Here is a 24,740-nt window from a genome sequence, read left to right as displayed (position 1 = left end):
GTCAGTTTTAATAAGTGAATGACACACGGTATTTGTAAGAGAGCGATGTGATGGTGTGACCGCAGGACCCGCGCCACGGATCTGTGCGATGGCAGGATCTGTCTAACGGAGGGGTTTTTGTTATGCAGGCTGACGCCCGGAAAAAGCCACGTACAATGTCACTGGTTTGAAAGCACGCCTGATCACGGGCCGTGCCAGGCTCCTGCCCCTCTGGAAGTGGCCGAGATGAGCTGGCCCAGCCGGGGTGCGCGCCCTGCCCTGCCCTGCCCCCGGCCGTGTCCCGGCCGATAAATGGCGGGCGGCGGAGCGCGGCGGGGCGATGGAGGCTGCGGGCGGGCGGGCGCTGCTGGCCGCCGTGGGGCTGCTGTCGGCGCTCAGCGCCGCGGGCACGCTGTTCCTGCTGTGCCAGTGGCGGGAGCTGGGCGCGGCGCTGCGGGAGCTGGAGCCGCCGGGGAACGGCTCCGTGCGGGGCCCGCTGCCCGCGCCCGCCGCCCGCACCAAGCGCAGCCGCCGCGGGGAGCGCGCCCGCGGCCACGTGCGCGCCGACAGCGACGAGATGCTGATGGTGCTGACCTACTCCATGGTGCCGGTACGGGCCCGCCCGGGCCCTGCGCTCGGGCCGGGGGGTCGGGAGAGCCGGGGCTGGGCCCGGCCGAGCCGCGTTCGCTGCTGCCGCCGCGGCTTCGCCCCGAGAGAACGCGAGCAGCGATCTCTGCCCGCTCCGTGCGCGCTGGGTACCGTCCCGCTTCACAAACGAGAGTTACACGAAGGGAGGGAAGTTGGGGGTTCAGTGAAACGCCAAAATTTCGTCGCAATAAGAAGCCTTCCCGTGTCCAGCGTTTGCGGTTTTTCAAACTAACACCACTAACAGAACACCCGTGTGTCTTGTGCTGTTCAGCATCTCAGCATGAAGCACTGGGCATCACCTGACATCTCTCTGAAACTGATAATGCTCTTCCAGTAAGTGTTACATTTGAGGTGGTATTTGATGGATCAGGAGAACTGTATGTCCTTTCTTTGGCAGAACAGCACAGTTTTTTGCACTTCAGTGAAAAGATGATCTTGCTCAGTAGGAACTAATGTCATGTAGTTGAAAAATTACACAGGTTGTATAGTTGAAAAATTTTTTGGAATTTTTTGGATTGGAAAGCTTTTGAGTTTTGAGCTAGAAGAAGTGCAAGAAAAATATTACTATTGAGGGAACCTTAGTGGAAACTGTCCCAGCAAGGATTGCAGGTCTAGGTGCACAAAAGTGTAACTCATGTATTAATATTGCTGGTTTAAAAAACTATTTACAGAAAATACCTCTTCAGTCGTGTTCTGATGGCACTTTTGTTAATAAACTATTACAGTCCTCATTTTACAGTGATAATATCTCCATTAATATTAGGACTAATGAGTGTTAAACACAGGTGTTGAAAGCATGGAATCTTGATAATGACATTACTTGGGGTTTAGAAAAATTTTTTTTAGTTAGGCTCTTTAAGTTGTTGTGCTTTGAGTTTAGAATTTGCAGACTTCTGCAAAAAGTAAAAATCTGTAAAATCCCATGGTTTTGTACTCAAAACTGTCTTTTAAATAACTTCTTTTAGGAAGTCATCCCTGAATTTGGCAGCTGCAGTTTGTTTTGCTCTATCTGATATGAATTGCTTCTTTGAGTCCAAAAGATCCACAAATAAAATTATTGGGGAAAGGATTCTGATCCTGACAGGGCTTGAAGGCAGTCAGTGCCATTCGCTGCTAGGTGCTCAGACTGGGATCATTAGCTGTAGGTGCATGTCTGGATAATTTTGACAGTGGCCTTTAAGTGTGCTACTCTGCTGTCAGTAGGAACCGTATGGATTGCATGAATTTTATTGTCCTCTCCAAATAGCACTGAGCATGTTGTGTGTATTTGAACAGCATGTGGCCAGACTGTGCACTTGTACCTCTAAATGTGCACTTGGCCTGAGCAGGTTCTCTCTGGCAGGGGAGGCATTTCTGCAGGGCCCCTCAGGGATCAGTGTCCCGCTGCTCTGCTCATCCCCTGCTCCGGACGCATCTGTTGTGCCCACTGTTCATGAATCTTTGAAATAACCACAGGCATCAAAAATCATGTTAGCTTTAATAACCTATTTTTTGTTCAGGGCCTCTTATTTAAGTATATGTATATTTATTTTGTAAGACAGTAAAAATAGGAAATTGGCAAATCTGCTGCTGCAGAAAGGCTGATGGGAGGGTCACAGGCCAGTAAGATTCAAGGCGTGAGTTCAGACAGTGCAAGAGATGATGGTTACCAATTTTCTGAGTAATAATTAATAGTTTAGGTTTTCTCTTTTTTTATTTTTTTTTTATTTTTACACCATTTCTTCATGAGAAAACTAAGATTTTAGCATTTAGATAAGATATTTTTATCTGTAGCTTTTCTTAGTGATGATGCTGGCTGTGAACTGTCTGCTCATCTTTCGTAGCTAGGCTGGAGGTTCCATCACAGGCTATTTGCACTTCTTGAGGGCCATGTTTTTTAATTGTCACCTGAGCTGCACTGACTGATAAAGTACTGCTGCTGAGATAATTGGAGGGCCCCAAAGCAAGCTGTAACCACTTCAACAACCTCAACAGAGCTATTTAAATTAAAATGCAGCTAGATTTGGAGTGTACATAAATAATGTGTATTTTACAAATGACAGGGTAGGAGCCAAGTGTTTTTGAGTAGTGTGAGGGGAAAGAAAACAAGCCTATTCTGATATTCAAAAGCAGTTAGCCCTTCTCAGCTAATTTAAATTGAGTCTAAAATTTTACATGTACCGTTCCAGTACAGTCTGGAATCATTCTCTGTATGTATCAGACAGGACAGGAACTCATTGTCAAATACAGTCTGGTTTTGCAGCAAAAGGATATTTTCCATCAAACTAATTGGCCTCTATTTGAGTCTGTTAGATTTGGCAATTGAAACCAATGATGCATTAATTTTAAAAATAATGACTGACAGTGGCAAATAACCTTGCTAGGATTAAACTTCAATCTGCCTTTCAGATTGCCTTGCACTTGTTCCTTCTGTCTTTTGGGACTAGAAAATTCCATTAATTGTAAATAGAGTAATTGTGCAAAGATCAATAAATGTGCAGCTCTGGGTAAATGGTTCATAAATTATCACACATTGCACAGCCCTGAAATAGTGACCCTTATTTTCTGGCTGTAAACATTAAACTTTCCCATAGAGAGTTGAGGAACTTCCAGAGCTCATGGTCATAATATTTTTATTTATGCTGCTTGTTTTGATGAGTTGCAAAATGTTTTAGTGTTGACTGTCCTTATGCAGGACATGTAATGTGAATGTTTGCCCAGCCAAGGACTGTGTATTTTGTAAAGATGACTCCTCTATTGGTAAATTTTAGTCTACTCTAGATTAAAAGCATCTTTATGAATGTGTCTTCCAGCTTGGTTTAATAGTTTTGTCTTTTTGCTTGAATTATTTTGAGTGGATGAAGGTCCATTTCACATTTGCACATCTTGGTTATTCAAAGATAAGGAATTGCTTACTTGGAACACAGGTCATCTTTCTCCTTGGATATGCTACATTAGAAAAGTTTCCATCACTTAATACAAATATAAAATAAAATTGAATATGTTTTTTATTGCCTGATATTGGATTTTAATACCTTCTACTGATAGAGTCCATGCATGGACAACCACATGTGTTCCAGCAATGTATGAAATTTAATGGCTAAGTGATGTATGGAGTTGTCTGCCCAATATTTTGTTCATGTTTTCAGTAAGGATTAAACTGAGGTTTATTGAGCAGAGTTCTATGAGAGAAACACTGCCCAAAGAGTTGGATGGTGTCACAGTGTTAAAGCATTCTGAATAGCTTGTTCTAATAAGCACAGAGGACCCAGTTGTATCTTTGGTTTAGGAATTATTTCTGTAGGTCAAGTGAACAGATACTTTTATGAAATACATTGTTTTCAACTTTAATTTCTTTGCAATATTAGGTCCGAGTGATGGTGGATTTGTGTAACAGCACAAAAGGAATATGCTTAACAGGTATGTTTGTTGCCTTGAGCATTACACTTATTTTACCTCCAGGAACACAAAATCAGTGTTTTCAAAGAACCTGATGTCAATAACTCTGTCAAAAACCTGCTATTTAGCAGAATTTAAAAAAATATTTGGGAACAGAGGGTACATCTGTACCCTCTTAATAGAAATGCTGGAATTTAAGGAGCTCAGTTGATGCTACTTGGGGCCACTTCTCTTTCATGTAGTTTTCATAAGCAAATCTTTTAGACTTGTGTGTTTAAAATGCCAGTTGAGGTTTAGTCATAATATTTTTGTGTATGTCACACTTCAGGCCTAACACAGGAGGAACATGCAGGGGGTAGAAACTTGCTGCCATTGTTACGGCTGCAGTGGGGCAGTGGCACTTAGTGAACTCGTGTTCCTCAGCTGCAGGATGTCTCACACATCACCAGTGAGGACCTGGAGCTGCTGATGGCTGAGTCATGAGAAGGTGTGAAAAGTTTTGTGGGCTTTGGTGAAGAGTGTCTGGTAGCAGTGAATTTAAGAGCTATGGTCCAGCTTTGAGGTCTGCCACAGAATGAGTTATGTTCTTTTTGGAAATGAGAAGATTAGAAAAAAGCTGGTTTTTATGAATTAAAGAAAATGCTTCACTTGCTGTCTGGTTTGAATTTGCAAATGGCAATGAGGTCCATTTGACTCAACTGATTAAACATAAATGAGAATTACCATTCTACATGCAGATGTTAAATATTTCTTAAGTTGTACATCAGTTCTGATTGCAACAGTGGCTGAACCACAGACAATCTAAGTTTTGGTTTTTTGAGCTTCAGACTTGTGAACTCATGTTATTTGGTGCCTTTTGCACCTTTTTCTCTCTTAGCACCATTAAAGGAGTGGTTTTCTCTGCTGTAGACCTCAATGACATTTATTGCTTTTCAAGCACCTTTCTTATGTAGCTTACGCTTGTACAAGGAGCCTCAGCTTTAGGGATGAGGGAGTAATTCAATGTAATAATGGATGTAACATAGTGTGGAAGAAATGGCATTTACTGAGAAACTGGCAGAAAGATGTTAGCTGATATTACTGCCTGTACTGATTAAAAGAGATGATTCCTATTATGGTATTGTAAAATGGTTTTCACTTTACTCATAATGCTTTGTAATTAATGCTGAAAATTGTCATCTTTAGGGAAATCTAGTAATTACTGTTATTTTCTGTTGTAAAACGTTTGGTTGAAATAAGACAGTACTTTGGCTGGATAAAAATGTTCATAGAGTTAATTTGGTTCTTTAATTGCAGCTGTCACCTTTGTATTCTCCAAGTAGTTCTCCATTTAAAAAAAAATTTAATGTGTTTTGGGGATCACAGATGATAAATCACAAACATGTCCGTTAATCTTTCTTTGTTCTTGCCTGCTATGCTTGCTTCTCTTTAGGTTCCTACATCTGAGCTATGTGAGAGACAGATTTTTCTGTATTACAAGTTGCTGAATGACTGAAGCAAGTCCAATTTCTAAATGTACCAACCAGTTTCTGTAGGAAGCTTGATCCAGACTGGAGAGCTACACATGTGAAAAGCCTGACTGTTGATAGGAATGACAAGACTTTTTTTTGTCATATTTAAATAGTCTGAGTCCTGAACTGCAATGAAATATCAATGCAATGAAAAGCACAGAGAAGTGTGGCATGTATTTTTAATCTGTATTTCCAACAGGATTTTTAATTGTGATATTCATCAGTACTCTAAAGCCAATATTCTTCCACTAGAACAGGTTTTTGGAGAACACTTACATAAAGGAAATTTGACTGTGTCTTGCATCCATGGCTTTGTGAAGGCACCAAGGCCTGTGACAGTGAGGCTGCATTGCAGAGGTTGTTGCCAAACCTTTATCAATTGCAATTTGAAAAAAGCAAAACCTGTATACGTAAATGTGTTACTCTTCTGGTAAGTCTCAGTTACTCCTAATGCTCAGCTAGTTATTTATAATACAAAGCAGTTAGATAGATATTAATTTTGAAATTTGAAGAATTTTCTTTTACTGTTCTGATCTAGTGCTGATCAGTTCAGTTTGGAAGTACTTTGTTTTCTTGCTAGGTTAAATTAACAATTTCTTCTTTCTTGGTTTTTTTTGGTTTTTTTTTCCTCTCTTGCTCTAGGCCCCCCAGGACCCCCAGGTAAGACACTTGGACAATTGCAGTAACATTTGGGGGTAATCAAAACAGTTACTGGTACAAAATACTGAAATACAGAAAGGTATCTTTCACAAAATTGTCTTCCTTTGCTAATTAGATTAAGGGAGGGTTGAATGACTGCCTGCCTTTCTAATGCTTGTATTTAAGTCATGGCCCTCCTGAGAGAGGGGAGGTTTCAGACATTTTAATTTTCTAGTGGAGGCAGTAGAACATTTGATCAAAACCAAATTATGATGTTTAAGATATTAACCTCCAAGGAAATGGATATTAGAATTTAACAGTAAAACTATCTTTTTACAAAACACTAGTTACTGATTACACCCTCCCACCTCCCCCATGACTTTTCTTCCTCTCTTGTTTAATTTAATCAGTTCTCACTCAGGTGGTTGCAAGGCTGTGTTATGGTTACTTGTTTTCTTTCTGCACTGCTTAACCTGTGGGTCTGCTTGGAGTAATTCTCTGTATCAGAAAAGTATGAGTTATGTTTTGCTGGGGTTTAAATATATATATCTAAACATGCTGCATGTAAATACAGTAGATTTCAGGGTAACTTGCATTCAAGAGTGCAAATTTAGTTGTGCTGTTTGGTTTGATCAGGGCCTCCTGGGCTTGATGGACTGCCTGGCTACAATGGATCAGATGGAATTCCAGGAACTCCAGGACAAAAGGGAGAACCAGGAATAAATGGAAAAAGAGGAAAAATAGGTACAGTTTCCCTCCATATTAGGTTGCAATGCATCTTTTAAATCCAAAGAAGTTACAGCTATCCAGCTAAATTCAGGTAAAAAATATAACTAGAGTGAATATGGTTTGTAGTAAAAATATGTATTAATGGGTGCTTAATACTGGAGCAGTGCTCTTGATACTGAAATGGTTTTTATTTCTAGGTTTGCCAGGACCAAAAGGTGATCAAGGACAGAAAGGAGAACCAGGAGAAATGGGTTTGCCTGGCAAGGATGGTATGCCAGGAGGAAAAGGTGCAAGAGGAGCCAAGGGAGAAAAGGGGGATGCAAACAACGATGTGATATTAGAAGGTAAGAAAAAGTGCTCTTGGGAGTTCTCTTGCAACAGTGTACTTGACAGAAGAATATATGTTCTGCTCTGCTTCTGAAGTATGAATGTGCTCTGCAAAGGCAGGACCAACCTGTATAAATATGGTTTATATACACAGTCTGAGTATTGCTATGCCCAGGAGATTGTTTGCAATGCAAGTCTTCACAAAAACCTTTCTGCTTGGCCTTTGGGTTGAGGTGTATGTGAATTTCACCCTTTCCAGAATGCTTTCATACACTTGACTTCCTCCTGCTCTTTATTTCAGTGTAGTTTTATATTTCTATTAGAAAATGAGGGCAGATTACTTGAAGAGTGAGTACATGAGTACTTGAAGTAGCCAAATATAAGCTGTGTAAAATTACAGCTGTGTAGCATCTGAAATTGTGACTCTCTAATGGGCCTGTAATCCAGACAGATAAAATGTATTGATGTCCTAGTCCTTATGAAGCTCTGTCTGGTTCACCTTCTAGCAAACAGCATTTCAGAGAGTTTATTGCACCATATTCTCTGCTCAGGAACCTCTTAAAGAGAGTGGATGTCCTGTGGACACGTACAGTTCTCTGCATGTTTCTGCTGCCAGGGGAAGGGCTGTGTCCTGACACTGTCCTTTGTACACAGGTGCAAAAGGTGAGCCTGGACCACCTGGGCCCCCTGGACCTCCTGGACCCCCAGGGCCTCCAGGTAAACGTAAAGGTAAAGCCAAAGTGGAGCTTCAGGAGAATATCTACAGCAGCAAAAACACAGGTTAGTGCTTTCCAGTGTTCCTTTCCAGATTATGAACATGTTCAAGGTTAAACCATTGCTTCAAGGCTCACAGAACAGAAAGCATGAGTTTAGTTTTTCTGGCATCACTAAAACTGCAGAAGCTTAAAGCTGAATATGTGCTCAGGTGCTTTGCTGAAATATGATTTGAATAACGCAGCAGGTTACCTTCATGTTAGTCTTTTAATTGTGTTTTGCTAATGCTCAGGCAAAGAATTTACAAATGGTGTTTTTTATTAGATGGGATACATTTGGAAAGTAAGAGAAATGCAGTTGAAATTTTTGGCTTTTCAATAATGAATTTTTAATTTTAGATGTAAATGTAAACCCCTGATTCCAGACATTGACGTGTCAGAACTGAGCCCAGAGAGCCTCCTTACAATGGACAGGAGAGAGCTGGAGCAGAAATTTCATCCTATTTGAAATTCAGAAATGCATGAGCTGTTGTATGAGATAATTGGGCCATTTGCTCAGGTGGCCTCTTTTCAAGTGTTGAAACAAACTGAAATGCTTTGAGGATAAGCTCTCTGATGGATTCTGAATCGCAGTGTGAAAATGGGAGTTACACTCAAATAAGTCTGCAAAGATGACATCTTCCTCAATGAGCTTTTATGTTTTATGACTCAGCAAACCATGAGATCTTATTACCAAAATTATTCAGTGAATAATCCAGATTTTGTAACTAAATATTCATCTCTCTTTCAAGGAAACAGAATACATATGCTGAATTACAACTGTAATTAACTTATTGCATAAGAATACAAAGCTTGGCTTTTTCAAATTAATTTTTTGAATCTGGTAAAACTTAATTTCTTCAAGAGATGAGAATAATTAGTTGGAAGTGCAGGTATATTTTTTCTCTCTGGTACTGTTAGTGGATTCTGAAAGAAACAAAGTATCTCTGCTCCATCCTTCCCCAACAGACCAAATGAATAGTTTTAATGACTTTTAAACTCCATTAACTCTCAACCAGAATATTTTATGATAGGAATCAGCAGGATATTAATCTTGGTTTTTGATGGAAAGAAAATAGTGAAAGATTCCCATAAGAATCTCTGATTGAAAACTGTCTCTTTAATTTTAGTTGCTTTCTAATCTATGCAGCTGGAAGTATTGCAATTATTCTCAAAGGCAAATAGTGCCCTCAGCTCTGCTACAAACACTGACCTGGCCCTTGGCTATCCTATAGTTTTAGATAAACTGCTGTACAGGCACCTGCTCCTTCAGCCAACTGCATCTATTCGACTCAGCCTTAGAAAAATCAACTTGTACATTGCAATTTATATTTTCTGTTGAGTGATTTTGTTTTATGAAATATTCTGGAAATATTTTAGGATCAGAAGCTGGAAGGGAATCTCGAGGGATTGGTAAACTCTAGCTGTAGGCATTCAGCTTACCATGGCTGGGTGGACTGTTTGTGCCTTACTTGGAGATACACTGTGCAAACTTTCAATGTCATCTCACCAAATGCCCTAGATAATGGATGGGAGAAATACATGTTGTTCTTGCTCCATCTTGGAGTAGTTTTCTTCTGCATGAACAAAAGGAGGATATGACCTAAAGGAGAAAACAACGATGCAGTATTATCTGTTCTTTCTTTCCTGAATGTCATGGTACCCCTTCAGCATTGCTTTATATTTTTTTCCCATTTTTAACTATCTTTGTCACTTAAACTTCATCACAGACTTATATATTAGAAATATATTAGAGGGCAACAATGAAAATGAAAGTCTTAAAAATTTGCAGTGTGTCAAGCAGTGTGAAATGCTGGAGATAAAAGTTTAGAATGGAATTAGAAAACAAGGCTACAATGAAACCAGCAAAAAGCTGAGAACTTTCCTCCACGGTTATTCATTCTAAGCAAACTGAAATGCGTCACATTGTTTTAAGGGCAGAACAGATACTTGGCTTTATAGAAAAGGGTCCATAAATAATTTAATTCAGGCATTGTTTTAACAGTGAATGACAAGAGAAAATCCAGCCAGTTACTCCTTATATTGTTGTGGGGTGGGGAAAAATATTTCCAGCTGTTTGATTCAAATGTGAACCATCTCTATGTGTATAATATAAAGTGTCATTACCCTTAGTATTTCATCCTGCTTCTTTAGTGCGTGGATGTCAACCTCATGCATTATGTACTCAGTGCATGTGTTAGTGCTTTATTGCTGTCTCGGGCATTAACAACATGAGCTGAACATTCTGTGTTACCTGCAGGATGCACCCTCTCTGCTGCTCTCTGGGGATTTGTGCATGAAGGTTTTGACTTTAACAACTACTCCTTCCCAAGAAAATGCTTTTGGTCTTACTATTAAATCAGCCATTTCCAGCTACCTCAGCTCATAAAAAAGGCAACACTCTCTTTCTAAGTGGCTACTCAGAAATTCACAGCTCAGGAACTAAATCCTTTGATTTAATTAGTTACTCCTCAAAGTTGACTGTCAGCCTGAACACTTCATTTCCTTAGCAGAAGTGAGAGCAAGTATTTTCTTATCTCTTTTTTTGACCACACCAACCTAAACATTTGTTTTTCCAGATGAAGCAAAATCCCAGCAGTCATTCCTTTATTTTAGTGGAGTCACTGATGTGCCAATCTCTCATGTCAAAGAGGGTAAAACGTGCCATTCTTCTCTTTCTCCCTCAACCCTAGGTGAGACAGGTGCTGTACCAAATGATGATACCCTCGCTGGAAAGACTGAAGACAGAATCCCAGGTCCTTCAAAAAAAGCTGGTAACCTGCTATGAAGTGTGACTCAAGTGCTCCTTTCTCTCTTAGTGTCACAGATCATGGACATGTGCTTTTTTTCCACTAGAATGTGTCATAACATCTGTAGGAAGTCCTGTTCACTTTGTCAATGTACAGCAAACATTTGGAACTTGGATGAGGGAACCTGCAAACATAAGTGATGAAAGGATTTGGCTCACCATGCATTTTTCAGGTATTTTTAGTAGTAGTCACTGACCAAAAGTCTGTGGTGATCCTGACACTGCTTCCTTAATCCCTTCAGCCTAAACTCCTAAGAATGATGAGCTTTTACCGATCTTTTTCAGAACATTTTCCATATTACCTGTGTAACACTTGACTATACATATGATTGTAGGCATTTGTAGTATCTTTAGACATTTTCAGAGTCAACAGAAGATTTTGAAAATAGCTTGATGTTTGGTTTTTTACCAAATCCAAGTTTAAATGTCTATTGTTTGTGGCTTTTTATCCTTTCCTTTCCAGTTTCCATTTCCTGTGGCTTTACTTCCCTAAATTACAGCTCAGAGTTTTGCCTTTTCATTTAGCTAGGCATGCAAATGAGACAAAAGCTGTATGAGCTACATTTAGAGCACGAAAATGTCCAGGACCTAAGTGGGAAAAGGAAATATTTCTGCATACACATCAACTGTGTTCAGAATGAGGGCCCATTGTGTCTGTGGGAAGCAGGCTCTTGATCATCTTTTCTACAGATATTTTTTGTGTGTCTCTGGATTTTTTTTTTCACATTCCAGCAAGTTGAATCTTTTGAAAACACACATACAATTGTTTGTCAGATGATAGTCCTTTTTTTCAGCATGTTATCCCCTTTGTTTAGGAAACTATATAAAAGAATATGAAAATTCCAATGCCTTGCTGAATGACAGCTACAGGATCATTAACATCACAGGATTCTTCTATGGATGTGGTCACGCAGTACAAAACAATCATCTCTACTATCAGAAGGGAGGAACCAATGTCATTCTGAAGTAAGTCAAAGATAGTTGGTCTAAGACAAGTGAAGTTGTGAAAGGAGGTGTGATAGGTTAGAGTGCCAGAGCTGAACCTCCAAAAAGCAGACAATTTTCCTTGTAGCATTTTGTGTTTATTTTGGTCCTACCTAAATAGGAAGAATGGAGGAATGTTTCAGAGCTCTTTCCAGAGCAGAACAACTCATTCTTTCCAATCTGTAAATAGAATATGGGCCAACAGCTTTCCACTTTGTGTGTGCAGATGTTGTGGGAAGAGGAAAACTGGGAGAGTAGCTCAGGACCACTACTCTGCTGTGACAACTCTTTAGGCATTGTGCAGCCAGCCCTGTGTCTCAGGTTCACCTCTGCAGTGACCAGCCAATAGAGCAATAGGTCTCCAGGGTGAACAAGATGCCATGTGCAGAGAGGACAACAGATTCTCCTCTTGGCTATCCTGGGATCCAACAGGTTCTATCCAACATTACATTGCTGCAGGTGTTCTTCAGCTTGGATTCTTTGCTGTGTTCATAATCACAGCAAGAAATGAGGACTAAGGAATTTGGGTACCAGAAGAAAGGATTAGATTTAGAAGAATAAGCTGTGCATCTACCTGCATCTGAGCCAGAAGTGGTTCAGCGGCAGTGTAGGAGGTGTAGGTGGGTGGTTTTGTGACCACGGCCCACTCCTGAAACTTGGCTTTGCAGAGCCCTTGCTGTGCTCTGCTCTGGCTGGCAGCAGCAGGGAATGCACAGGGGCATGCACCGAGGCACCTGCTGAGGACAGGGCGACCTGGAGAACTGCACACTCCACTGGGGAGGAGTGGCTCCAGAGTTTGATTTCCTCATAGTAAGAAGTTTCTACTACTTTCCTGATACATTCCCCTGAACTGGAACTGGGAATTACATCTCTTGTTTCAGTTTCTACTGAGGACAGAGACAAACAATACAAATCAACCCCAAAATCTCACCTTGTGAGAAGAGCCAAAGACAGTCCAAGGGCAAGTGAAAGATTGCTTGTGCTTTCATGTTCTTACACGACTCTGATGTCTGAGCCAAGAACATTTACTATACTTTGATGTCTATTCCCAAGCAGGTGTGAGTGCTGCCTTCCTATATTCATGTGGATGCCAAGGAATGTGAGCAAGCTGCAAGGATTCTATAATATTTATTCTGCCAAGCATGAGCTCCCTTTTTTGCAGCCTCCTTTAAACATCTTTCAGCTATTTCTCTGGTGGTCTGTGAAAGACCATCATTGTCTAAGCAATACACTGTGATAGGGCAGAGATTCCTCCCCTTTGCTTGCATACCATTAATTGGGAAATGCTTTCACATACAGATGAACACAAACTATCTGTGGAATTTTCAAATCCTCTCAAGGAGCTGCTGAGAAATGGCCTTTCTGTTCCATTCTTCACTCTGAGATTACTTATCTTCAGCACAGACAGAATGAGGCACTATGAATTTTGTGACAGTGAAGTCCTTGAATTTGGGCTCCATAAAAACTTCTGGGAGTTGTATTAATGGAAATGTTGTATTTTAATGGAAAGCATAGGTGAGGATCTGGTTATTCCATTTTGCAAATGTTGAAAAAAACATTCAAAAGGAATTTATCATCATATTTAAAAGCTGGTAAAACGAGGTTTGTCTGACCCTTGGCAGATTTTCTCATGATGGTCAGACCCCCAACATCATGATAGTTTCATTCTTTTTACTTTGTTTCATAACATGCTTTACTATCTTTGTTATTTTTTATTGACTTTGTTGATATTAGTGATCAGAAATGTGTTTGTATAGCTTGAGTTCTGGTGTTTGATGAAACTATTACACTATATCTTATCATTTACCCCAAGATGTCAGAAGATTAAAGAATTTCAGAACCATTTGGAATTCCAGACTGGATTGTCCCTGACTGGGGGAGACCAAGAGAACCTGGGAATGAAACCTCACTTTTTTTCTCCCTTCAGGATTTTCACACATAACAGGAAAAGATAGGGTGGGGTGTGCTGCAGAACTTGTGTATTTCTAATGAATTTTGAGATGCTTTCTATCTTGTTGGCTTTTTATAGAAAAGAATCCTGAAAAAAAATATCTACATTTCTGAGTGACTTGTCCTGTTAAGGGCTGTCCTTCTAGCCCTTACATGAGGTTATTTACACATGTGAAACAATTAACAAGATTAACAGGGTTGACACATGTATTTCTCAAATCTCCTACAGCCTTTAACTGTTTTGTTTTATTGCACGTATGTGCTGCTGGAATATGGAGATGCTGCAGATGTGAGTTCTACAAAAGCTGAGGGAAATTATCTAAGTTGGTTATTCCTGACTTTTCTTAGGATGATTTTTCCAATATATGCTATCAATGCTGCTTAAACATAAGAATTATTCTTCCAGTATTGTGTATTCCTGGATCTGAACTGTTCCTGTCATTAAGCCTGTCTTTTCAGAAAATATACTTGCAAGTATAGCAGATTTCTTTATTAAGTAGCATTTTTTCTTCCTCTATTTGAAGCATGGAGCTATACAGTGAGAGAAAAGTCAGACACTGAAATGTGCTTCTTTGCAGAGGGCATTATTTAAAAAGATAAAGCCACGCTCTCCCTGCTTTTGCTGAAGCCCAGTGGTATTGGGTAATTAAATACTGACAGCAGATGTGTCTTGGGAGGAGCTGATTACCCTCCTAAACCAGTAGAGGAACATGATTTAGCTGCTCACTGCTCCTGCCTTCAGATTATCAACCTATTAAGGAATTTCAAGGAATAAAAACAATTTTATACATTAGGCATAGAAGTATTCAGGCTGTCCCATTGAGGCCAGCGTAAGGTCACAATTTTGGCTCTGCAAAAGTAGAATTTTTATTCCTTTGATGTCTACTTGAGTAAATCACCACATTATCTGACCTGTTTTCATCAGAGGAGTTCTAAGTCTAGGTGAAGCTGCCCAGAATTCCTGCAGCTTTGCTCAATCACATTTTCTCTCTTTAGCTCCCACCTACTCCAAAGCAAATTTTTGTATAGATTCCATTTCCCAATTTTGGGCCTTCCCCTGGTATCCAGTTCTTTTTCATACCCATTCCTTTTAGTTGCTTCTTTCATCCTAGTGATAATACAACTCATAGACTAAATAAAGTGAAACTTACCAAAACAATTCCATGCTCTTGTGCACCTTTCAGATTGGTTATTACTTTCTAATTTTCTCCTGGGGTTTTGGAAGGTTCTTTGAGAACTTAATCTTAAAAGACATCAGAAAGGTCCTTGAACAAGTATTTTCAACAACACCTCTATCAGTGATTCACCACCCTGTGTGTGTGGAGGTGAGCTCTGATCCCCTGTAATGAATCCTTGCTGTATCTCATTTCAGATTTGGGCTCGATAAAGCCTCACTGGGCACCCTGCCCATCAAAAATGCCTTACACCACGGCCGGAACTACCTCTTCTCTAACTCCAAGACGTATTTCAACATAGCAGTGGATGAGAAGGGTCTTTGGATTATATATGCCTCAAGCACTGATGAAAATATAATGGTAGCACACGTTGACGAAGAAACATTCATAGTCCTTCGGCACATCAATACCACCTATCCTAAGTCCAAGGCTGGTAACGCGTTCATAGCGTGTGGCATTCTCTATGTTACTGACACTAAGGACATGGTAGTAAGTTTTGCTTTTGATTTACTGAAAGAGAAGCAGATTGATGCAAGGTTTGAGTTACGGTCTTCACAGTCTGTTCTTGCTATGCTTTCGTACAGCCTGCGAGACAAGAATTTGTACACGTGGGAGAATGGGAGTTTAATGGTATACCCAGTCCATTTTGGCAGATGATTATATTTTCACATGCCACCTTTAACTAAAGGATCTATTTAAAGCTCTGTGATATATACATGGGGGTCTCTTCACTTGGTATCGTTTTCTGCTTCCTCATGATGGTTTGTGAGTGTGTATAAAAGGGAGATCACGTGCCTTTGTAAAAACACACTTCGATTACATAGGCCATCCTCATCTTTTTAAAAAAATGTTGTTCGCTATTATAGCTGGCACACAGCATAGACATACTTTTGTTTTCCCCCTGTTATTCAGCTGATAATTGTGTCTAATGTACATTGATTATTCCATGGTCATGTGCTCAGCAGAGACTATTTGTAACTTTTATTTACATTCCTCTTCTCTACAATAATTTCCTAGTCAGTGATGATGTTCTAATTTAAACATCTAAATAATGAACTTTCGTGTACAAATATCTTTGTCACTTTCATTTAATTTCCATGGATTCTCTGTGACCATCTTTTCTGGACAAAGATTTAAAGCTGTTAAAAATAATGGGAATGGAAATGCTTGTTTAAATAGGAAAAAAAAGCAAAAAGTTTAAATTTGTCAAGTCAAATCAAGTGTTAATAATCAAAAGCAAAATCCAGCTAAAGTACAAGGAAAATGGGAATAATGACATTAAATACTGAACAAACATGAATTATTTCTTAAATGGAGAGTTGGATGAAAAGTAGCAAGGTTTAAAATTAAAGACAAAACCTTTATGATTAAAATTTCATTTTTAACAGTATTTGATTTCTTGTGTTGCTGCAGACCCTTCTTTGGCTTTCACTGCCATGCAAACTATACCAGTATAACTTGCTTGTAACTATTTAATTACAGAAAGGCATATTTCTAAAATAAAATGTCTCCACATTCATCCAGACAAATGAAATTATAAAATGAAGGATACACTTTTTTTGCTGCTGTTTTTAGAATCATCATACTGCTTAGTGATTTAATCTGTTGTTAACCATAAGTCAGAGATGCTCAATTCACATTCAAATTTTTGAGAGTTAGAGGTGAGAAATAACAGGAACTTTTTGATTTTAATTTTGTTCTGTTATTTCAGATTTCTAAATTTAACATTGGAACAAAAATCTCTACTGTTCTTTTATGTATATAGATTCAAAATCATGCTCTTGGAAAACCTCTACCTGAATTTCTAAGCTGCCTGTCCCTATTGCTAAAGTTCATGGAGTGCACCCAAATATTTAGAGGCAGAGTGTTATTTAAATCCTGAACTGCACTGAGCTGTTTAATACCTGTGTGATCCCGGCCCTGTCAAAGGGATTAATGAATTTGGGAAAGTCTGTGCCTGCAGAACCTTGTCTAGCAAATGTGCTGGAAGAATTCCTCTGCTGCAGCTAAGCTCCAGTGTGTGACACAGGGATGGCAGGGCTCTTCCCAGGATACTTGCTGTTATCACTAAGCATGCTAAGAGAGAGAGATGCAGAAGGGAATAAAAAAATCATAATTAATACTTTGAACTAGTATATACATCAAAACTCACAGACTAACAGTTCTATCTATACCTGTATAGAGTGTGACACTTGACACTCCAGAGCTACAGTTTGGTGCGATGCTTGTGACTTTTTTGTGGGGGTGTGGGGGTTTTGGTTGGTAGTTTTTTTCATATTTGTTTGATTGTGATGTTGTTTCAAAAACTGAATTGTAGTACTAATAAAGCAAACATTTTCAGCTAAAATACCCACAAAGTCAGCAATATACTCAGGCAAACACAGTTCAAGTCAGATGTGATATCTTCTAGATAATGTACCCATCTCAGAGCACGGTAAACTTCTGCACAACATTGTTGAAACACTTGAATCAACCTCTTGGAGAGGGAAGGCCAGGAAATTCTACCTCTTTTCTTCTTGCAGCTGTGGAACTTAATTCTGTTAACCTTGTACTTCTCAAGAACAGCTGAAAATAAAATGTAAACAGCTAATCTTTTTTCAGTACAGTCTGAGGTAAAGTTAAAGCTAACTCAGGAAGTATTCAGTCAATGTACTGGAGATTTAGATAAATCTGTTTAAATATAAGGAAGAGTTCTAGAATGGGCTGTTCCATGAAATAAAAGTAATTTATTTAACTTACAAAGGGAAAACTAAACAGTGACATTTACCCTTCCTTCTTTTCATACTTCTCCTACTTCACAGGCTGCAATTTAAAATCACCTTTGGAGAAAGGTGCTTTTTATTCTAGTATATCTTACAATACAACACAGACTTCAAAATTTCATTGGAGGAATAAGACAGTTTGTTAACATTTAAATACACAGACATCCATTCCAGTCCTTGAAGAACTTGTTTTTTGTTTACAACAGAAAAATACATCTGACAACAGTAGCTAGTTATATTACAAGCAAACAATATTGAACTCTGCATAGTTTATACAATATACTCTGGTAATAATTTAATTACCAGTTTTATCCACTATTTACTAGCCGGCCACATAAAGCCTGACATTCATCTGAAATGTGGCATTATATGTTCCATTGTATTCTCTTAACAGCTTCATTTAATGAAGTATTTTCTGGACAAATGATTTTTGAAACTAAAAGCTGACTAGAATGCTGGATGTCTTCACTACAAACATTTAGTGCTTACAATACATTCCTAAAGTAAAGGCAGGTGTTCAATAGAAAACATAGCTCAGAAAGAAAGGAAAATACTGTGCAAATTAAACCCCATTGCATTTAAAAATATGTCGATGTGCAAGTTACAGTATCAACTGTGCAATAATACTAACTGGGAAAAAAAATCTCAGCATAAAATGATACATCTCTCACAGTACGTCCTTGATTGCACATGTTCCACGGCATTTGCATCCATTACACTTTCTGCGGAAATCAAATACACCGAGTACCCTTAATTAAAACTAAACTATTTTACAATGAGAAATTGTATACATGCTTCATTTAGTGGGAAAAACTGGAATAAAAGTAATCAGAATCACATCAGAAATGCTTACTGACTTGTAGAGCCACAGTGCTTGTGAAGTGACTGACAACTGTCAGGATCTTTACAACACAAAATGCAGCTTGTGGGTTACTGAGCAATAACCCCCCCACGACCAACAATACTGGGTTGAATTCCTTGCTTTTGCAATCCAGTATATGCATTTCCATCCCAGTGATCCTTATGGGCATATTCAAAATATACCTGCTGCAAAAGTGTTGGTTTTCTCCCCATACTACTTAATGCTGCAGTAACTGCTTTGATGGGAAAGTGATATGCACTTTCCACAGCGCATATCACTGTCTTTTTAGCTACTTATAGGGACATTATAGAAACCATGATTAGCTCACAGAATGCTACAGAATGTCAAAAATGCCTGAAGGTACATTGAAAGCATTGGGAAGAACCCTCATTTTCAGCGTGCCATCTGCTCCACAGGAGAAGATACGATTGCCTTGCACAGTCTCAATCTGGGTGACACCAGCACCAATATTTCTGAAAAGGGATTGCTTAGCATGTTCGTTTTTAAATGAATGAATTAAATTGTAGCCAGTCAGTCTCCACACCTGTATCAAAAGAGTGACAAAAGGAGATGAATATTAAAGGATTTGTATTTTCCCCCCTGATGTTTCAGATTCCTGGCTGTTCTAAACTCTCTTCAGCAAAGATAAAGGATTTTTTTGTCGCCTCATTGCAACAATTACTACAGGTCCAAGAGTCTTGAGAGGCTCCTGATGCAGTGTAAGACTGCCGTACTGTGGACCAGCTGTGTATTGGGCAGGGTGAAGCTAGCTTGTGTTACCTGATCAGAGTCCTCCTCCCAGCTTCCCCCTGTGAAAGCTGCAGAAATGGATAGCATTTTCATCCAAGATGACTACTGTCAGCTTTCTAGCAGCTGGAAATGCTTTCCTGCTAAGGAATGCTGCAGAGACTAAGCTGCACAATTAATAAGCATGCAGAGAGGTAGGAAGCACGGCTGCCTGTTGTGTCCTAAGCAGCAGGAGCCTCATCAAGGCCAGGCCATGAAAGCCCCCGTTAAGCAGTCCTCCAGCTAAAAGAAAAGAAACTGTATTCACCTTCTCTTTACCATGTCATATTTCCTTCCTTTAGTATTCAGGTAAAATGCCCCTTAAAACTGGGACTGTATTTCTGGGGTTTGTTTTGTTTTGTTTTGTTTCATTTGTTTGTTTTCATGTTGGTGTTTGTTTCTTGCTACTCTGACCTCTCAGTAACTGTCTGGGGCTACAGCATCAGGAGAAAAAAATAGAACCTGGTGATACAGAAACTTTACACAATGTTGAAGTTGCTGAGCACCCTCTGTGTTACAATGAAATGTCCAACGGTAGAGCCAGAACTATTTTTAGCGAGAGAAAAAACAAAGGTAAGATTTCAGAACCGTGCACTTTGTTTTATCCACTTAAAATCAGCCTCACAACCTTAAAAAGACTATTTTTTAGTGGAGGACAAAACCTACTTGCTTTAGAAGTCTACCAGTATATTTCAGTTTACGTTATAAATGTAAAGCAAGCAGACTGTACATCAAGCGTAGGTTTGGGGTTCTGGGGTTTGTTTTTGTTTTGTTACTGCATTTATCTGGCTATTTACATACGACAGTACACTACTTCAGCCAAACACCCTCCTCCAGAACCCAGCTCCTCCATCTGTCCTTACCTTCATGTTGCCTTCGGCCGAGCCCGTAACAAAATAGTCCTCGGAAGGATCCAGTGCAAGGGCCTTAACAGCTGACTCGTGTGCTTGGAAGGTGAAAAGGATTTGCCTCTGTCTGATGTCAAAGATGTAGATATATCCCTTCCTACCTCCAGAAATGAGCAGTTGATGCTTGGGTGCATACTGAAGTACTGTGGCACCATGGTCATGACAAGTGAAGGCTGAAGAAGAAGGATGCCAGGATTTAATAGATTTTAAACTGTAAGTAGCTCTCAATCTTAAAATGCATTTTTTCTATAAATTGCTACCTGAATATTTTCTAACTTTGCAGACACATTCCTTCATATAGGTAATGTCTTATCAGCTGACAACTTATTGCTCTCATAAGAGATACTTAGATCTAATGCACAAGAAAGCATGATATTCAGTCTAAGTTACTTTAGAATACAAGGTTATACCTGAATGACCTGAATGAAAGTTTAAAATTTGAGAAAATATAAAATTCACCATATGAAGTTCAGGTAAATTCCTGATTTAAAAGAAGTATAGCTGATCTTGAGAAATCTGGTTTAGTGAAGTGTCCTTGCCCAGGCAAGGTGAATGGGAAGAGATGATTTTTAAGGACCCTTCCAACCCAAACCATTCTGTGATGTTCTTTCTTCATACTTTTCCATATAGAACAGATTAACATCATGCTAGAGAGCACGGAGAACCAGTCTGGTGCATGTATTAGTGTGCAGCAGAAACTTGAACGTGTTCCCCAGTGTAAGGCTTTCCCCTTGCACCAAATGCACATGCAAGCAGTGTTTCCTTAGTCAGAAAGAAGCAGAGGTTTAATTTTCACCACAGTACTTACCATGTATAAGATTGTTTCCAGATGAAACCAAGGTGTCCCAGAGGCACACATTTCTGAGGGAGAAAAAACCAATATCATTATGGCCTACTGCTAAATCATTCATGGTATGAGGTGACTCCAAAAGTGTTCACATTTTATTTCAGTCCAGAAGGCAGAATTGAACACTCTGTAGTCACTGGAGAGCATTTGCAAAGAAGACTTTTAATTGTTTTCTTTGCTCTTTTATGCTTCTTAGTGGAACGATACCTTCTACCCTTAAAATGTGTACTGATCAAAGGTTGTGTCAAATAATTATAGATCTTATTCTTTTCAGAGAAAAAGAATTGTCCTGCTTTGCTGAACAGATTTCTAACTCCAGCAACAGCATCATGTTAAAGTAGCTGCTTTTGAAATAAAACTTGAAAAAACTGGTTAACTATTGACCACTCCTCACACAAACTAAACTTGGAAACAAGCAACTGAAGAAATGATAGTCAAAGGAATTATCTGGCAAATTCAAGCTGTAACAAAACTTAGAACAATGAGCTTTAAAATGTCAGCCACACATTAATGCCCAAGAGCTTAGCAAGTTAAGGGAGATGAATAAGTAGTTTTGAAATTCTTCATTGTTTCTTTAAACACACCTGTTATCATTGGATTGTCCCGATGTAGCAACTAGACTTGAAGAGGTTATAAATGCAAAGTCACTTGTGGTTTTACTGTGGCACTGCCAACTCTATTAAAAACAAAACAAAAGAAAAGTGCAATCTTACCAGTTGTTATTTGCATCAAAAGTAACTACTGTCAGTCTGATGTCAGTGATAGTAAAACACAGAGTCTTTGAAGCAAAGCTTAATAACTGTCAGTTTGAAACTGAGAATGGAACAATAGATTAAAATCCAGTATAAAATGGAAAGATAGTACAATAAGTGCCAAAGAACAAATCTGCTGTATTGTGTCTGAGTTTTAAATTAAAACCTGAGTTTTAAATTAAGCATGGTCTTCATGTTAAGAAGCAGTAAAATGTATTGAAGAGTGTATTTTTACTAAGTTTTGGGGTTATAAAGTCATTAGTCATGGCTCTAATTTTTAATTTAAACAAGGCTAATGTTGAAGGAGTATTTGTAATTACACTGTAGTTTATGGTTATTATGCAATTGGTTTTCCAAAGATGTATCACTGAAACTTTGCAGTTGTTTTGATGAAGTGTGCCAATTAAAAAGCACCAAAATCAAACATGTCTCATGAAAGTCATACACTCTGGGCCTGTCTCAAGTTTCAAAGACTTTGCTTTCCTCTACAATAATAATAACAATAAAAAAATTGTGATTACTTACCAGGTAGGGCTTGGGATTTGAGGTGGTTTGGTTTACTTGCCAGATACTTAGAAAGCCTTCACCATCAGCAACACCACACTGCAAGGAACAAACTGCATTTATTAGCATTACATGGTGGCTACTGGATGCTTCATGATTGTCAAGTCAAAAAAAACCTAGTTTAGAAGCCAAGTGAATTCATTTAGAAGCCAAGTGAGTTCAGTGCTGATTTTTAATGATTATTTAATGATTGATGCTCTCCTGCATACTCAGTCCTTTTCTGGAAATGGAGAAAGAGCGGAAGCTTATCTTTCAAATCCTAATGTTAGATGCTAAAGCTAACAAAGGCATGATTACTCCATGACTGTACTTGAAAATACTTAAAAAGTAAGATGCATGACAGCATGCCATAAAAGCATGATAAGAACAATTGTGGAAAGATTGTAGTCATGAATGGTAAAATGACTGAGCTATATTAACCAAAATAAATAACATTGAATATTGTGTACTCTATGCAGTGTGATCTGTAAGTATTTTACAAAATAATTTTAGAAATATTTAGAATTATTTTTTATATTTTCTCTTTAGTTGAGTTTCACAAGTACTGCCTGATGAGCTTCATGTGAAGCATAGCAACAATACTAAAGATGTTAATACTAAAGATGTCAGAAATACAATTTCTGACTTAACATCAATTCCCACATAAAGGTAAGATTGCAATATCTCAAAGCACAATCAAAACACATTTTTAGAATAAGTTTAAATTATATTCTATGCCATGTGAAAATAGCTATGTTGAGAGATACTTTATATTTCCAGCTATTTCCCCTTTGCTGTTTTCTAGCTATGTACAGTCATGTCCAAACACCTTTAATTCACTTTTTATAGCATATAGCTTTTAACTACAATGAAGTTAAATATTTTGTCAGTAAAAATGCAGACAAGACCTGTTAAAATAATAGAATGGACTACATGAAAAACTGAAGAGGTTGGTATTCCTCCCAGTGTCTGTCTTTCTTTCTCCACTTTTCTTTGTGCATCTCATATCCCTCATAGAGTCACTTCTGGCCAAAGCATATCTTTTTGTATTCTTTCTGCTCTCCACTCTAGTGGACTACACTTAGAGCCTTCAACTCATGAGCTGAATTATCCCTCTCTTCCAGGTTCTTCTAGGTAATGCATTCTGTGAAAACTTTATCTTGGCCAGAATGCAAAGTGGGAGGCACTTGAAGACCTGTGCCTATACTGATTGACATCTGGACTTGACAGTCTTGGAAGTCTTTTCCAGCCTTAATGATTCTATTATAGATACAAGTGTGCATCTATAAAATAAGGAATCTCTGTAGTTTTAAAAAAGTCACCATACAGGAACACATTTCTGAAGAGGGAGAACAAATAGTGTGAATATGTGGCAAATAGGATATGGGATAGCAGTATGGAGCTGAGAGAAAAGAAAGGAGAATAAGGGTCAGGGTTTATTACAAAGCTCCCACATGCAGCCAAAATGCACGACACACTGTTTTAGGGCAACCTAACAGTTCTGCATGGCAGCAGTTAAAACTACTTTAGAGGTCACAGCACAACCAAACATTTCCTTATGAATGAAAACTCCAACCCCCACCAAAACCCGACGTGTTGTACTTACCTTATTTCCCTGGGCATTGAAATACATCCTTGTCACCCTGGCATTCCCAGCCTGCTGGAAGCACACCAGCTGCTGTGGCCTTGTCCACTCAAACATTCGGACACTTCCATCTTGTGCTCCTGTAAGATCTAAGATTAAAAGATGATCATTAGTACTACAGTATTTTGTAGAAAATTATTAATTCCATACTAGTGATTCACTTACAATACTGATGGACTGGATGTGAAGCCATTCTCTTGACGTTATTCAGATTTCTTTTAATCAGCTTTATATGAAACAAAGGAAAATTAAAATAATTTTGAAAAAGATATAAACACACTATTCAATTTTGTTTATACTATTATGTGGTGGGTGTCCCCTAGTTAAAAAAACATCTATTATACTAACATTATTTGAATGGTTCTATATCAATGTTCCCATAAGAAAGAAAACCACCCAGATTGTGCCATTATTTCCTATAACACAACAATTCTGTGCCACAGTATATGAGAAAATGCTTAGTTTGGCCTTCTTTTTGGCCTGGCCTTGGTTGCTGTTGTCCTTTAATGTCAATACTGGATTGACAGTATGATGACTAATGCACACAGATGATAAAAAGCCCACTCTCCTGAGCTGCACACACAGAAGTACTCACCACACCAGCTCCAGTGCTGGTTTGCCCAGTGCCCAGCCAGGGCATGGATGGAGATGGCTGGATCTGACTCACTCCAAACGATGGTGCAGTTGAAGAAGCCAGTGTTGTGGTAGAACCACGGAAGTCAAGGTCATCAGAACTGTAAAAGAACAGTTCTGC

At 38.9% G+C, this 24,740-nt stretch overlaps 2 protein-coding genes across 4 annotated transcripts in view; one reads left to right on the top strand and one right to left on the bottom strand.

Moving 5' to 3' along the window:
* The first annotated feature begins 319 nt into the window (after window positions 1-319).
* GLDN (gliomedin) lies at window positions 320-16,276 on the top strand. The gene is made up of 10 exons (XM_005521760.3): window positions 320-589; window positions 3,975-4,026; window positions 6,159-6,176; window positions 6,792-6,899; window positions 7,082-7,228; window positions 7,866-7,991; window positions 10,657-10,737; window positions 10,820-10,945; window positions 11,588-11,738; window positions 15,079-16,276. The coding sequence occupies exons 1-10, from the start codon at window positions 320-322 to the stop codon at window positions 15,536-15,538; spliced, it is 1,539 nt and encodes a 512-aa protein (XP_005521817.3). The 3' UTR covers window positions 15,539-16,276.
* The window catches only part of DMXL2 (Dmx like 2), a 49,761-nt gene continuing 40,892 nt past the window's right edge, over window positions 15,872-24,740 (bottom strand). For all 3 annotated transcript variants that reach the window (XM_014251127.2, XM_005521498.3, XM_014251128.2), the window contains 8 exons: window positions 24,582-24,720; window positions 24,152-24,212; window positions 23,948-24,075; window positions 22,324-22,401; window positions 21,631-21,722; window positions 21,008-21,060; window positions 20,155-20,372; window positions 15,872-19,049 (listed from right to left, as the gene is read on the bottom strand). In XM_014251127.2, the coding sequence (XP_014106602.2) occupies window positions 18,840-19,049; window positions 20,155-20,372; window positions 21,008-21,060; window positions 21,631-21,722; window positions 22,324-22,401; window positions 23,948-24,075; window positions 24,152-24,212; window positions 24,582-24,720 (979 nt within the window). In that variant the 3' untranslated portion in view covers window positions 15,872-18,839. The remainder of the gene's footprint in view (window positions 19,050-20,154; window positions 20,373-21,007; window positions 21,061-21,630; window positions 21,723-22,323; window positions 22,402-23,947; window positions 24,076-24,151; window positions 24,213-24,581; window positions 24,721-24,740) is intronic.

Source organism: Pseudopodoces humilis, chromosome 16 (assembly GCF_049639895.1).
Source record: "Pseudopodoces humilis isolate 2021_Gansu_Grassland_sample_001 chromosome 16, ASM4963989v1, whole genome shotgun sequence".
In the NCBI taxonomy this organism is placed as follows: domain Eukaryota; kingdom Metazoa; phylum Chordata; class Aves; order Passeriformes; family Paridae; genus Pseudopodoces; species Pseudopodoces humilis.
This window is presented reverse-complemented; position numbering and strand designations above follow the sequence as displayed.